This window comes from Apostichopus japonicus, chromosome 21 (assembly GCF_037975245.1).
Source record: "Apostichopus japonicus isolate 1M-3 chromosome 21, ASM3797524v1, whole genome shotgun sequence".
NCBI lineage: Eukaryota > Metazoa > Echinodermata > Holothuroidea > Aspidochirotida > Stichopodidae > Apostichopus > Apostichopus japonicus.
Window position 1 is genome coordinate 5,055,681 of NC_092581.1, and position 15,007 is coordinate 5,070,687.

General features: G+C 38.5%; 1 protein-coding gene across 1 annotated transcript in view; it reads left to right on the top strand.

Annotated features, from left to right (window-relative positions):
- The window catches only part of LOC139962885 (inositol polyphosphate 5-phosphatase OCRL-like), a 40,685-nt gene that overhangs the window by 12,108 nt on the left and 13,570 nt on the right, over positions 1 to 15,007 (top strand). Inside the window, exons 6-15 of the mRNA XM_071963274.1 lie at positions 2,582 to 3,082; positions 5,673 to 5,735; positions 6,663 to 6,807; positions 7,992 to 8,111; positions 9,319 to 9,535; positions 10,867 to 10,983; positions 11,390 to 11,497; positions 12,559 to 12,632; positions 14,036 to 14,147; positions 14,684 to 14,793. Coding sequence (XP_071819375.1) covers positions 2,582 to 3,082; positions 5,673 to 5,735; positions 6,663 to 6,807; positions 7,992 to 8,111; positions 9,319 to 9,535; positions 10,867 to 10,983; positions 11,390 to 11,497; positions 12,559 to 12,632; positions 14,036 to 14,147; positions 14,684 to 14,793 — 1,567 coding nt within the window. The remainder of the gene's footprint in view (positions 1 to 2,581; positions 3,083 to 5,672; positions 5,736 to 6,662; positions 6,808 to 7,991; positions 8,112 to 9,318; positions 9,536 to 10,866; positions 10,984 to 11,389; positions 11,498 to 12,558; positions 12,633 to 14,035; positions 14,148 to 14,683; positions 14,794 to 15,007) is intronic.

Genomic DNA, 15,007 nt, shown 5'->3' on the forward strand with positions numbered 1-15,007 from the left:
TACGCAATAAGCATCGTTCGCTATGTTTTCTTTCACAACGAATATTCAAAGTTGTGCTCCACACGCTTCACAGATATTGTTTTATGTCGTTCATTTTCAATTCTACTTTAAAATTACCTTTTTCGAACGATGCATTGCATGCTTTATTAAACATTCCTGATTAGTAAAACTAAGGAAGGATATTCAAATATGTATTATTTTCATTTGATATGATTTTATGAGCTGTTCCACTTGAAAAACGATGATAAAACCGAAAAACAAAAACATTTACTTCTCATGTGACGCATACCGGGAGACTCATAAAAACTCCCCCTTCTCATTAAATTAAATGTACATGCCGTCAGGCCAGTTGAAAGCCGTCAGGCCAGTTGAAAGCCCTCCCTACTAATGTTTGATCAGCTCTTCCCAATATACAATACTCAAATAAGCAATGAAAATATATTCATTTTCCACAGATTTCTACCCAACGTGGGCCCCAAGTCACTGCTTTATTTTCTTAGTAGTCATGGATACAATTGTTTGCAACTCTCTTGCTGGCCAGGTGTTTCAAGTTTTATTAATAGCACGACTTCTGATTGGTTCATTCAAGATAAACTTTCTATCCCTGCTGGATTGTTCTACTTATAATATGAATGAATATTTGGTTTTCAGGTAACATCCATTCCATTACGAACAGTAGGGGTAAAATAATGTTTGCTTCTAGAGGCAGCCAGCCAAAGGTTCAGATAAATACTATGCTAATTAACAGATGGTAGGCGTGAATTTGACAAAGCCAGGTTTATGATTGGACTAAGCCTCTCAAAGAAAGTTTGGTGGTGGGGATATCCAGGGTAGGGAATACACATGTTAGCAGCAAACTGCAGGTGGCCCAGACCCAGGCTGCGACCTAAATACCAGGGCAGTCCATCTGCATTCGCGGGCAACTTACAGTAACAAGGTTAGGGGGAAAATAACAGGATGTTTTTTTATTTTTGCGTGCATTGAAGCTGGGGGAGATTTTTTGTACGGAATGCGCTCTCAGAAAAGTTTGTTTAGTGAGTGATGTTCTGTAGTAAACGGTACTGTAGTACGTCAAGTAACACAGGAATTTATTGGAAATAAAGATCTCTTTGATATCCAGCTACGACTGTTTCATTGTGGATATTTTTTTTATTTCTAGTTTTTCTGACGCTGCGTTCCTTGGTGAGCTAACCTAAACTTATCTTAGTTTAATACTAGCCTATAACTTAAGAGTCGTAGAATGTGCTTATTACGATCGATCAAGACTAGTTTTTATTATCCTAGCCAAATCATTTTTCAAACACCTAGTAAAGAACTTACTCTATCTACAATCAAACTTTTGTAACATTTGTAATATTCCTCTACAACTTCTGGTAGAGTCTGAAAACGGCTGTAGTTAAACTAAGGATTCAACGCAAGTCACAACCTTGATATGTCTAGAATAGCCTTTGCGGTTTTTGATCGCGATAACTTTCGTGGAATTTTCGTTGAAACTTCGTTGACAACCCGTGCCCGCAGTAGTCTAAATCTTGTCAACGAAATTATTCGTTTTTAACCGATTTTCAACTTTTTTTATCGATTTTCAACGTTTTTTATCGATCGTTGATTTTTTTTCAACGGGAGTTAAGCGAAATCAGTACTGTAGTCGAAACAAATTAATATCATATGCATGGCCCATTAGGTACATTATAACGTTTTTTCAGTATGAAGTTTAGTTTGGATATGTTCCAAGTACATACCTGTGCTGCACACAGCAATCTGAAGTGTCTTTTCATTTTATTATTTTATATGATGCTTCATTTATGTTTGTATGTATGTATGGGAAGTAATAGAAGGAACTGCGTCAATATATTGATAGATCCATTTACTGCCTAATTGTTAACTATTATAAAAGAATACTTGTGATCGTAGCATGCTTCACATACTCTTTGAAAACAAAAGCAATGGTCATAATTTTATTTGAGAGCCTGGATATTGCATTTCTACAAGAGTACTATGCCACAGTAGGATGCCCAGTCATACTGTACAGAGTAACTATCATTTCTGTCTAGTTCCTCAAATAAAACCATCTCTCCTCTCCCTTACAGTAATATGCAGACCACCATGTGTGCCATATTAGTGTGAAGTGGCAAATTCTACTCTCTTTCCTCACAAGCGTCTAGATTTATATAGGTCTACCCCCACCTTGTTCCCCCTTCCCCTGACATTTAATATACTGCACATGAGGTGTACGGTAGATGTTATAGCTAGTGGTACTGCCCTTGATACAGTTTTACTATTTGATAAGAGTCTGGGGAGTTTATTTTTGGTTGTTGCTTCTCTCTTAACTGACAGTTTTATATCTCTTTCACCTATGGCTGTTTCCACTCGAAGAAAAAGATACACTCATGTATTATAATAATCATATCTCAGTACTATACACGCAACCAAAACGCCCATTTCGAGGACAACATTACAGTACTTACCATGCTTTTTCATATAACCTGCCATATATACACATAAATATATATTCACATTGTCAGCTATGTCAGTCCTGACATATTCATTCTTTCATTTCCCATTTTCTCGCCGCATTTGCCAGCTAATTTTGAAAAAATAAAGCGAGGTATTTCACCGCAGTTCGGTTGGATAAAAGTGTACCAGTCCAGAATGCAACCGGCAAAGCAAGTCAAGGAGCCCACCGACCCATTTGGAATGACATCATTTAACGCGAGCCTTGAAGAACCCAGGAAGAACCGGCAGACGGTGGCGACCACCCACCTCATCCCTCTCAGGCCCGCACCGAGGCCGCCACAGCCCCGGAGTCAATCAGCCATCAGCCCCGGCGAAATTCATCGGGACTTCATCAACCTCACGGCGGCCGCCATGGATGGGGGATTCTTCGACACTTACGCCGCCATGCCCGAATCGGACTATGCTACCATGACCAGAGAGGGATCTTCGCCCCCTAGGGACGCCTCCGTGGAGAGCAACCCCTACGCAAACCTCGCGGCTAGTCCACCAAAGAACTCCTCGGCTCCTCGTCAAGACTTCTCGGAGTACATTCACCCGACGCCTCCCAAGCCGAGACAAGTCACCTCAAGTAAGAAATCTAAATACCGTTTCCAAAGACACAACTGAGGATTTGCGCCGATCAAATACCAAAATTCATTGTAATTTTTTGGTTGACAAAGTCCCATTATTAGTCGCCTTAAAATTTTTAATACACTGCGAGGTTTTAAAAGGCTAATTTGCTGGACATGTTGATACCCGTCCAAGTGGCTACTGTATAACGTAGAGACCTGCTATTCAAAGTGGGGGGGGGGGGGCTTACCTTTCTAGGTTCGCAAAAAGAAATATATGAATGGTCGCCCCAAAAATTTGGAAGTTGCCAATAAAAACTGCCAATGTTTTCCGTTAAAATAAACTACTTCAGAAAGTTGCGAAATATAACACAAATTTTCAATTAAGTACCATTTATCATATGAGAATTTCTCAGATAGGAATGGGGAAACTTTTGTCTCATTTTAACCCCCTTCCCCAGTCCACAACTAGAGGGTCTCAAATAGTTGAAGGCAAAAATTGGGGTCAACAAGCCAAAAAAGTTTGAATACCAGGGGGACCTAAATGGCTAAAGCGATATTCACTGGCAGATAATCTAACAATTTATCTTTAAGAGAAAGATATTTTCACATCGTTACTTGAAAAAGCTTGTCTTGGTTATCTTGTCCCTAAATCAAGATCAGGTTCAGATTTGACTGCACATGTTAAACCTATTTGATTGGCTTAGACCACCATTAGGTAGTCTGTGATGTGGTCATGGGAGATGTTCTTCCAAATTTTTACTGTTGTATTATAAATCGTTTTGCTGATTTACCCTCAAATACATTTGACATGTTTCAGTCCAAACCCGTCGACTTTTTTTCTGTGTCTAGAATTTCATCAAAATGTGATTATATGTATGATCGGACATAATTCGGTATAAATTACAACCTACTGTATGGCAGCCTATTCCATGGACTCGGTTAACAAAATTGTTAAGAAAGATACAGTTTCACTTTTTTCACTCGTCAAAGGTCATTTGAGAGGAAATATTCCACAAAGCTAGCAAGGATCAGTGCATCATTTTTTTTTTTTTTTTTAAAAACACTTTTTGAGTATCAAACTGTAGGCAAGTTTCATTTGCCTCAAATAACATCAATTTAGATTATGAATGCTATTAACATATTGTCAAGGATTTCATTGAATTTTGAAAGTAATTTCCAACTTTAATTCTTCAACTTTGTGCCAGTCACAGTGACTTCTTTGTTAGAACTATCATTATCCCTACTGTTCGACTTAACTTTGATTATAGTTTTAGTTCTTAAAAACAAAAAAAGAAGCTTTCTTGCTGCACCCTGTCCGTGTTGAAGCATGTCGTTTGTCTGCTCTGGTTTATAATCCTTTTTTTGGATGTATCGTTTGTCGCTCTCTTTTCCTCGCAAATATTCTTTCGTCTCTTCGACAAAATGATTGTTGTCAGTTGTCAGCACGTTATAGTGGGCTTTGGTTTATCTTCGGTTCTTTCCCACGTTGAAGGAAATCGTGAATGTAAAGATATTTGGAAGCGTGTTGCCGTTTCATATATGTCGGTTAGATTACTCAAGGAAGCTAGAAAGTTTGTTTGTTTCTTGATTGATTGATTTTGTTCTCTCTGTCTATATGTCTGTCTGTCTGTCTTTACAGTCTGTGTGAATTTGTGTTTGTGCTGCCCGCTTTCAGACAAAATAAATGAAAAGTTACCCGTAGCGGTCTTTAGGGGATTTTGCTATGGCTCTGGTAAATTGTTGCATTTTTTTTAGGTTTGGTAACTAGTACAGTATGTTAATTTAGTACCTGTTCAAAACTGTTGAGATATTCTGAAGTAACACTGGTACATATATATTTGGGGAGGCTGTTGTGCACTTAGTGCAAAGTGGATTGATAATTGTATTTGAATTTGCATCAAAGAATATCCCTATTGTCTTTATTCTGCATAAATTACCAATTAGAAGTCAGGAAAAACCTCTGTGATTATTTCTCTTTCCTAATGTCATCATTAAAAAGCAGTAGTCTTAGCTAATGTTTAAATCTTGTCGTCAAAAACAATGAAGCAGCATTTTGCACTGAATTTGCCCGAGTGTTAGGGTACAGTAATCAGCCATTCAGGAAAAATTAAATTTACTTGAAAACAAACCGGTATTCAGTCAACCCGTACCACACTAAAAAGGATGAAATTTAGTAAAAAATAAAAATTAAGCTTTGCTGCCAGTGATGGAATAGAACAATACATCAACATTGTGTGAAACATATTTTTCTATATTGGATTAAAAAATTTGGAAATGGAAGAGCAGCCAAAATATTGTTGATGTAACCAAATATGTTACTTCCTCAGATGTAACCATATCCAGATATGTGCTTATGTTATATGAGTTTTGTTATTGCGATAAAAGTTGATAAAAATGCATGCATATATCTGTAATAAATGTGCAACTTCTCTGAAAAAGTCTTTATCCAGATATGTGCTTATGTTATATGAGTTTTGTTATTGCCATAAAACTTGATAAAAATGCATATATGTGTAATAAATGTGCAACTTTTCTTAAAAAGTCTTTTTTCTATCGTTTCGATTTGCAATCCTAACGGTCCTCGTCAAATTCTGTTTTTTTTTTTAGGTCATCCTCTGCGCCAGTCATCTTCCTCTTCTTCTTCATCCTCATCATCATCATCATCTTCAGGTAGAGGAACGTCGTCTCCTCCTCTTTGCATTTTTCTTTTTCTGCTTTCTAATTACCGCTAAGCTTGCCGCACACTGCCGTGACCCAACACGACCCTACTCGACTCGACCCTCTTGATCTAGTTTTCGATGCTGATCGAGAACCATCGTCTATCGACTGATCCCATCAATCTGAATGACCCCAGACCTCCCTCATTTATTAAAAGTCAAATGCAAAATTACTTACTCGTGGTTAGTAACATTCGATGAAATTTGGGAATTCGTAGTTCAAAATTTGCCAAACACTGCCAACTGTCTATCGCCGAAATGCTACATGTGCCATGTTGCTGACCGACGATAAAAATAATAATAATACACAGTTCTTATAAGGGGCAAATATACACTAAAGTCTCTATGCGAAGATGTTGATCAGTGGTAGCCTAACACATGCACGTTGCAAGCCTATCCAAGATTTTCATTTTTACGATGGTTGGATCAGGTTGGGTGACATACAGTCTTTGCAGTCGGCTATTATCTTTAAGATATTCACAGATTTTTAAGACTTATTAGTTTGTTATATTTTTCAGCTATTTTTGTAGATAGCTTGCAACAGTTTGATCAGTCACTGGGATGTGACTTCTCAGTATAATTATTTTGGAAAACTTTTGTAGCCATTATTCCTCATTTATTAAAATACCCTTCCTAAAACTAGCAATTGATTTTCTAAACCATTTTATAAACTGAGCATAGGTAAGATCTTTTTTCAAAAGGGTGGGAGGGGGGGGAGGGTCTTTGGAGGGAGGGATGGGTCTTTGGAGGGACGGGTTGATGGTAGAATTCTCTGGTTTATTCAATTGTGTGTTTTTTGTGTTTTGTTCCAAAAAAAGTTGCACTTATTTTTGGAAGTTGAAGAAATGTAGTGCATCTCTATGTCATTTTATCATCTTAGATGACGACAGGCTGGACAAAGGCAAAGATGCCATCAGGTTTGACGACGGTTACTACAAACCAAACAGCCAGCCCCCCAAACTGCCACCACCCCGCCCTCAGAAGCCGCCCAGCAGCAAGTTTTACATAGATCAGATCGCAGATGAGTAAGTATTTTAACATAATTGTAGTATGAAAAATGATAAGTCGTGTAGTAAGCATGCATGCAAGTAAGCACAAAATTGTATGAGAGTCTGTTGTTAACATAACTTGTGAACAATAAGTACACTAAAGTTTGAATGTTTAAGGCCACGGTATTGCCCCCCCCTCCCACCCCCCTTCCCAGAATTTAGCATGCTACAAAGTTACTACAAGTTTTCCAAAAGTACTTCCCTGGGGGTTCTGTTTTCTTCAGCATTTTTCACAGACATTCAGGAATGGTAAAGTTAGACAATTAGGTGTCTCTGTGTCTGCACGTATGCTTTGACTGGCAGTAAAACCGCTTGTTATAAATTGGTCATGGATGACCATTTATCTGAATTTCTAGCATATTTGGGTACAATGTTGATGACCTGTAAGTAATAGCTTACCCGATTTATTACTTCTGACATAGACATTTCAGTCTCTGTTTTTGTTTCTTTGGATGTTTGTTTGTTTTGTTTCTTGTTTTGTTTTTATTTTGCTCCTAATCTGTTGACATGTACAATATGTAAAATAAGTTTTTATGCAGTTCGTTTGAATTGATCCAAGTAGGTTTACAAGTATGAAAGGGACTACATTGTGACTTTCAAAATTGCTCAATATGTTAAGTTAAATTGATATCACAATATCAAAACTGTTCAACTCATCAGAAATGCTGTGACAACTTTTGAGTATTTTGGAACGGTGTTCAAAGGTTTTAAGGCCACGTCCCGGGAACGTGCATGAGGACTTAACCAATCCATTAGATCCTTCACTATGATCAATGCTTGGAATGCAACCAGCTAGTGTTGAAAATGGAATCGACATTAATCGAAGTGAAAATTCCTATAACAGTTTCATTGTCTGTGGATCCTGTCCATTCTAGGCAATCGCTTCATCTGACTTTTGAATGAATCTAACACTGAAAAGTAACAGAGGTCAAGGTTTACACTTATTCCGATAGTAGTGCACAAAGCTATCTGTATGTGTTGCATGGCAATATTTGCCAAACATTTGCATATACTTGCATAATAGGAGCCAGCTGCTTTAAATTGTTTGAACACCGAGCGCCGGCATATTTTAATCGTAAGTGTTAGTTCCACTTTGACCCGTCTTGTCCACAATCGTGGAACGTTATCATCTTTAACGTTCTCTTTACTTTCCCTGACAGTAACCCTGGAGAGGAGTACTCTGAAGTCACTGCGTATACAGGAATTGTTACTCCTGCCGGAATCAGGGAGGAGGTCCTGAAGAAGCGAGAGAAGGACTACACCTACCTAGAACCATTCAGGTAATGAAACAATTTGACCAGAAATATTATCTGTCCCAGCTTCCAAGGATTGCTAATACCTCCTCCACCCTCCTTGGTATTCTTCCTATATAGCATATCTTTAAAGGCATTAAAGACTCGCCCCAAACAGCGTGCCGCCATCTTTAAAATGTTAACTTTCCGTTGCTTGCAAGTGAAGGTTTTCTCTTGTCGCTACAAAATGCAGACAGTAATGAAACGTGATACCTTGTTATTTTTAGCTGGACCTGAGATGTCCATCGCTGTATTGTTTGTACACTGTGCTGTGGGTATTGACCGCAGCTGTATGTACTGATTCTACACTAGTGTCTAATTACCCACGGTAGCAAGCTGTGTGTGTATTTTCTGGGATCGATGGGTTGTCTAACACTTCTGTTACACCTCATTCGATACTAGGTCAGAATACTGGCATGAGACGTTTCTTTTTGCGTGAGTCTTCACACCCTTTAATGTCTGATGATTTCCGTTCATATCCATGATTAACGTTATCAGAACATTTTCTCAGACTACTCTCCGATTGGCCAGTCCCTGTGGGGCGTATGAAATATAGTAGACGAGCACATTCAATTATCTGATAGTTTTAATAGCCTCGCCAGCTAGCCACCTCTCCATTTGGCCTCAGATTGACAATGACTTCAGCTCCAGATTTTTACATCGGCAAATTATCGTTTATTAAGCAAGCTACTAGCTACGTCTTCTGATGCATGCTAACCAGCTGCTAATCAACTCTTACCTTTGTAGTCGATGAATCGCATATCTCTTCTCGCGAGTATTGCGATTACTCGGTACCAGTTATGACATCATCACTGTCACTTTTACATCGCAGAAATACAGTCAAAACAAATCTTTCTCGATGGTGCACTGTCTTTATTTGTTCTTCCGTGTCTTAATGTGTGGTGTCTAAATCACCTTAAAACATCTAACATCCAAACAGAAACTGTGAACAACTTTCAATCTAAAACATTTCTTAATATCCTTCATGGTTAATCAAAAACTTTCGAATGAATCTACAAGGCTACTACAACTACTAGCACTAAATAAAAGCAAACGTGCTAACAATGAATAGATGTGACACCTTGTAGCGGTGTGATGATAAGTATGCAAGAGTGAAGACTGTAAAACTGGATAAAGATGCTGTTGTTGTTGTTGTTTTCTTTGTTGTTAAATCGGCAATTCCGACATTCCGCAGGTTATTCATAGGTACTTGGAATGTTAACGGTCAGAATGCGGCAGAGTCGCTCACCGATTGGTTGTACAGCGACGCCTCGGCGCCGGACATGTACGCGATCGGCTTTCAGGAGCTGGACCTCAGCAAAGAGGCGTTTTTATTCAACGACTCCACAAGGGAGGAGGAGTGGCGGTTGGCGGTAGAGGGCGCCCTCCATCAGGACGCAAAGTACAAACTTGTAAGTCTTTAGATATAAGTTGTGTAGAAGATGTGATGGGGCTGTGAAGAATGCCATTTATTTGAAAGGAAAATTCTGGAGTGAATACAAAAAAAAACGTCTTATGGAACTTTAGCGGTCGATATGTCTTCATTTGGTTTTTTTGACAATGAAGGGAGGCAAAGGTTCTTAATGCAACTCTGATATTATGGAGACATGTTTATATCAATCACCAATCACTGCTCGTGTAGAATGAATCTATAAGTCAGTAGGTAAGCCTTGGTTAAATGGCCTCCCCTCCCCCTGTCCCCCTCTCAGAGAGTATCACCGTTTATGGTGTAAAAAAAATGTTAAGTTGGGATTTTGTAAGGTGAACATGCGTAATGCCAGAAGATGACACAAAAAAAAACACTCTTTCACCTGTGCCGCCACTCACCGTCCCGTCACCTTCCCAGAAAGTTACCCCATTTGTACCTGTCTGTAAGGATATAACGGTAACACGAAACTACAGTGACGATAAGCCACCATGTCTTTACCAAAGTCAATCTTTCTCTGTACTGTAACTGAATATTCCGTTATAGGAAATTTGTCATACTTTGATGACTTTTCTATTCTCAGCAAAGTCAGCCTTTGTTGTAATTATCAGTGATATAGTCTTCAGCATCAACCAATCAATGAATGACACATCTTGTCAACATTCTTGCCTACCACAATGAAGGCCCCAAAGCAGGCTTTGCTTTGAAAAGGCAGAATATTTGCAAGAATTTTTTTGGAACTCTTTTAAAGTTTTCATCCCGCCCTCTTTCCGCTCAATCGGCCATAATGTGAAAACTCGATCAGACATGTTTATCAATATAATTTGTTACATTAGAATAATGACATTATGGGAAAATTTCAACGATTTATGGCTCTCCATCTTCCATGTGAGGGCGTTTTGGTCAAGTGGTTAAGGCAGTGGACTTGTGATCTAAGGATTACAGGTTCGAGCCCTGGCCAGATCATTGCGTTGTGTCCTTGGGCAAGGCACTCTATCTCCATTGCCTCTCTTCACCCAGGTGTATAAATGTGGACTTGCGAAGTAACTTGTAAATATAGTTGCATGCGCCGCTTTGTGGCTGCACCCTATGGGAAGTCCCCCGGGGGACACGTGGTTGTGGTGCACTGTGGTGCCCCAGGAGAGATTGATTGAATTGTGCACACTTTGGTGTGTAGGTGTGACAAGTTACCAATGACCAGGGTTAAGTTGTGAAGTCGTGTGAGAGGGCCTTGGCCCTGAAACAAGAAATGTAAACCTAAAATAATCATAAAAATTGTGTCATTTTTTTTTTGTTTTTTTTTTGTGATTTCTGTAGATCAAGTTGGTTAGATTGGTTGGCATGATGCTGCTAGTCTACGTGAGAGAATGTCACCAAAAGTTTGTTCGAGAAGTCATCTGTGAAACTGTTGGTACAGGTATCATGGGTAAAATGGTAAGTACAAACATCAAAATAAAATGCTTTCCCGTTTGAATTTACCCGGGATGGCACTTCCTATCAAAATCGTAATTTAATGCAAAAATCAAGACGGCATAAACGATCATGTCAATCTTTCTCTGAGAAACGTATCTAAAAATTGTCGCAAAATGACTCATTTGCTGCAACTGTTAGAAGAACAGGAGACACTTTTGGTAGTTTCCGAAGTGTAATACAGGAATAACGACAAGTTTTTATCTGGGCGGTGGTTTACAATAGAGTGAAAATTACTTTTACTCATTCTGTGATTTCCTTTTTTTCTCTCCTGCAAAAATTAAATAACATCTCTGAATTACAAAACACTTTTTGGGTTTAAATATAAATGAGTTGTTTCCATTCGTTTTTTTTTCCCGCTTTTCTTTAGGGTAACAAAGGTGGTGTCGGAGTGAGACTTAAATTTCATAATACTACGTTCTGTTTCATCAATTCACATCTGGCCGCTCACCTAGAAGAATACGAAAGGAGAAACCAGGTACGGTAAATCGACTCTCACATATTCCGTCCAGCTCTCTTCCAAACATTCAAACCGGAACTTTCGTTTTTCTGAAACTGAGCAGTTTTAAATATGATTAGTTTTAAGTTACCATGCATGACCAAGTCAAGAAGGGTACCCAGCACCGTCCCACAGCAGGATATCTGCTAAAAGCATTCCAAAGTCCCTATCCGGTAAACCGAAAGAGTGTAAAATGTTAAATTGCTTCTTATTCACAAACTGTTGTACGGCAATTTATATCGTTCACCTCTTTAGTGACCATCAAGATATTCTTACAGTGTCACCAGAGTGTAAGCTTTTTTGATTTGAGCAAGCAATGATCGGGCTGGTTAATATCGACTTCATATCACAGACTGACTTTTAAAAAACAACAAATCCTTCGGGCAGAAAAGCAAATTGAAATTTACTGAACCTGTGTGATTTGATACGCACAAAATTCTCTTGCTCAAATTTACCCCCACAGTGCTATTTGTGAAACTGCTAAAATAGTATATCCCCCTCTTCCTACCCCCTCCTCTCCTCCAACCCCGACTGCCACCCCCCCCCACCCACTGCATAAGCTCAAAAGCAAAATGTTTAGAGGTTTTCAGTATGATTGTGCAGGGATGTGCCCATGCTGGACGGCACTGAGCAGCCCCGCCCAGCACTAAAAATTACCGCCCAGCACTGTCTTAAAAATTGTGAATCCCGCCCAGCAATATTATCATCTAACATCCCGACCTTCGTAACATTATATTCAACATAAACTGGGCCACATGTATCCTCGTTTCCCCCCCCATTTGTCAAATTCACGTAAACACAGGTGCGGAGATATGGAGTAGGCGTGGCTTTAAGCTGCAGCATGCAGTTTCACACTACACTAGCTCTGTATACAACCTCAATTATCGAAAAATGTCACCCCTCCCCTTAGACCCCTCCCCCAGGACGGCGATCAGTATGCCCGGCACTCAGGAAATCCTGGACACATTCTTGATTGTGTTAGTTTTTTTGTTGAATGAGAACCAGTTTTAACCTTGCCTGTCTTTAACTTTTTGCAACAGGATTACAACGACATTTGTTTGAGGATGAACTTCGACAAGGAAGACGGCACGTCCTATATGATCAGGTCTCACGAGTAAGTTTAGATTTCAGAGAATCGGTCAGAACCAGGACTAAACAAGCAGAATGACATCTTTTGCTTGCCATAATCTGTTATTAATGTAGTCGTGAATTGCTCTAAACAGGCAGATACAGATTAGCTAATTATCGTACTTAGATATTATTCTTTGCAGCAGAGTGGAGAAATATTTAGTTTGTTTTTACATCCATTACTAGCGTTTACTGGTAAACTGTTTTTTTTCCCATTTTTTTTTTACATTTGTGGACCTGCTGGTTTTTACTGTACACTGAGGATTGATAATGCAGCATACAAGGGAACAAAGAATTAGATTTTGCGTCTAGCGAACGAGCAATCACTAGCTTTGACTGTTTCTACATTTATTTGTGTTTGTAAGAAAACACACGTTACTGTGTTTATTTGAAAATATTCCTTAAAATATAACATAATAAATATTTCATGACACCTTTCATGCAACAGAAGTCATCTTTGGCCAACCCTGTTACATCTTTGAAAGAATTTAAATGTTCATATACCACTTGCATTGAAAAGTTCATTTATGTAATTTTTGTGTTAAGTATACACGACTCAAAATAACATTATAGGCAACCAGTCACTACAGTCCGAGAATCCCCTTCATATATTATACAAAGAACGAACACCTTAATACCAAATGTATGCTTTCATAATTACATGCATATAACTTATAAATATTCATGAATGGGGATTTATGAATGGTAATATATGTAACCCTATGAATATTCATTACTTGTGGTGATGACAATCCTTGTTGATATGTAACCTATAAATATTCATGAATGACAATGTATGTAACCTTATGAATATTCATTTTGGTGATGACCATTCTTGTTGCTGTGTTTGTGAGAACCAATGCCTTAACAAAGCTTGCATAAATTTATGTGACTTTCGTGAATATTCATGACTTGTATGAATGAGTACACCCAGTTGGGACATATTTAAATTAACTGCAGCCTCATGTCATACTTCAGAGAGAACTTGAAACTGGCATTGTGATCAGTATCAATGTCCTGTTTTGAGAGGTTGCTAACCTTTTGTAATGTCAGTACAAGTGCTTTGAAGTTTGTTATAAGAGGTACCATAAAAGAGTTTTTACTAGCATTAGAAAATCGTCCCAAATGGCTACATGAATAACTTGTAACTATGGAATATCCGAATAAAGTTGAATAAATGTCCTTGCTAAATTGAGTGTTATCACAAGCATATATTACTGCTCGCATTTTCTCATGTTGGACAATGAACAAGGTTGTCACTGCAGTTCTGTTATCTATATAATAAAACAAATACAAAATGTGTGGAGGAACCCATACTTGTGCGATGAAATTCATTCCATTTTTGAAAAAAATATTATTAAGTAAAGGAGTAACTTTTCTATTTCCCAGTCTGGTCATCTGGATGGGAGATTTAAATTATCGAATCTCTGACCTGTCCGTTGACGAAGTCGTGGAGAAGGTCAAGAATAGTCGATTTGGGGCTTTACTGAAATACGATCAGGTTGGTGTTACACTCGCTCTTCTATTCTTCTGTAAATGGTTAAAAAAGAAAAAACACAAAGTTAGAACTGAAACAGCGCCCCCTATTTCTTCATTGGATCTGGAGGTGTTAGGCAAACAAACCATTTAGTATTTATTTGTGGCTCATAAAAATAACGACCTTTCTGGTAGATGTCATTATTATTTGTCAATGTTGCTAAGTACTATCTTCCGTAACTTTAACGCATGGGATGCCATTTATGCCTTGCAAATGCTTGAATAGCTGTAGTTAACAAGAGAAGCCTTTCATGGCTGTATCTACTGAGACGTTTTGGGGCAGACTTATGTGATGAGATTTTTACATATTTTTACTATTTTAACAGATTTATGTAACACAGATATCATGTTCCCGTCTCAGATATTGCCCTCTCCTCTTCCCTCTCCTTGCCCCTCTTTTTCTCCCTCTTTTTCTCCTCTCAGTTCCTTGCTCCCTCTCTTTCTCTTGCTCCTGCTCTTTCTCATCCCCTAATATTATCCTCTTTCTTTCTTCTTTGGCAGTTGAATAAACAAATGGAGCTTGGGAGAATATTTCATAATTATGTAGAGGGCGTCATCGGTTTCAAACCTACTTACAAATTTGATCCTGGATCTGACCACTACGATACCAGGTAAAAACAACGAAGCTTTAATTGTTCCGAAATTTAATTGTTCGATTTGTTCAAATGATGAGTTTGCAAAAATCCCAAGCCAGTGATTAACTTCGGTAGGGGAGGATTTATTTCAGTCTTAAAAAAGAAAGCTGGGGCCCAAAAAAATTGGCATATTTCGGTTGTAGTCTGCTTGAATATTTTGTCTCGAAAGGAAATCTGCGTTCTCAATAAA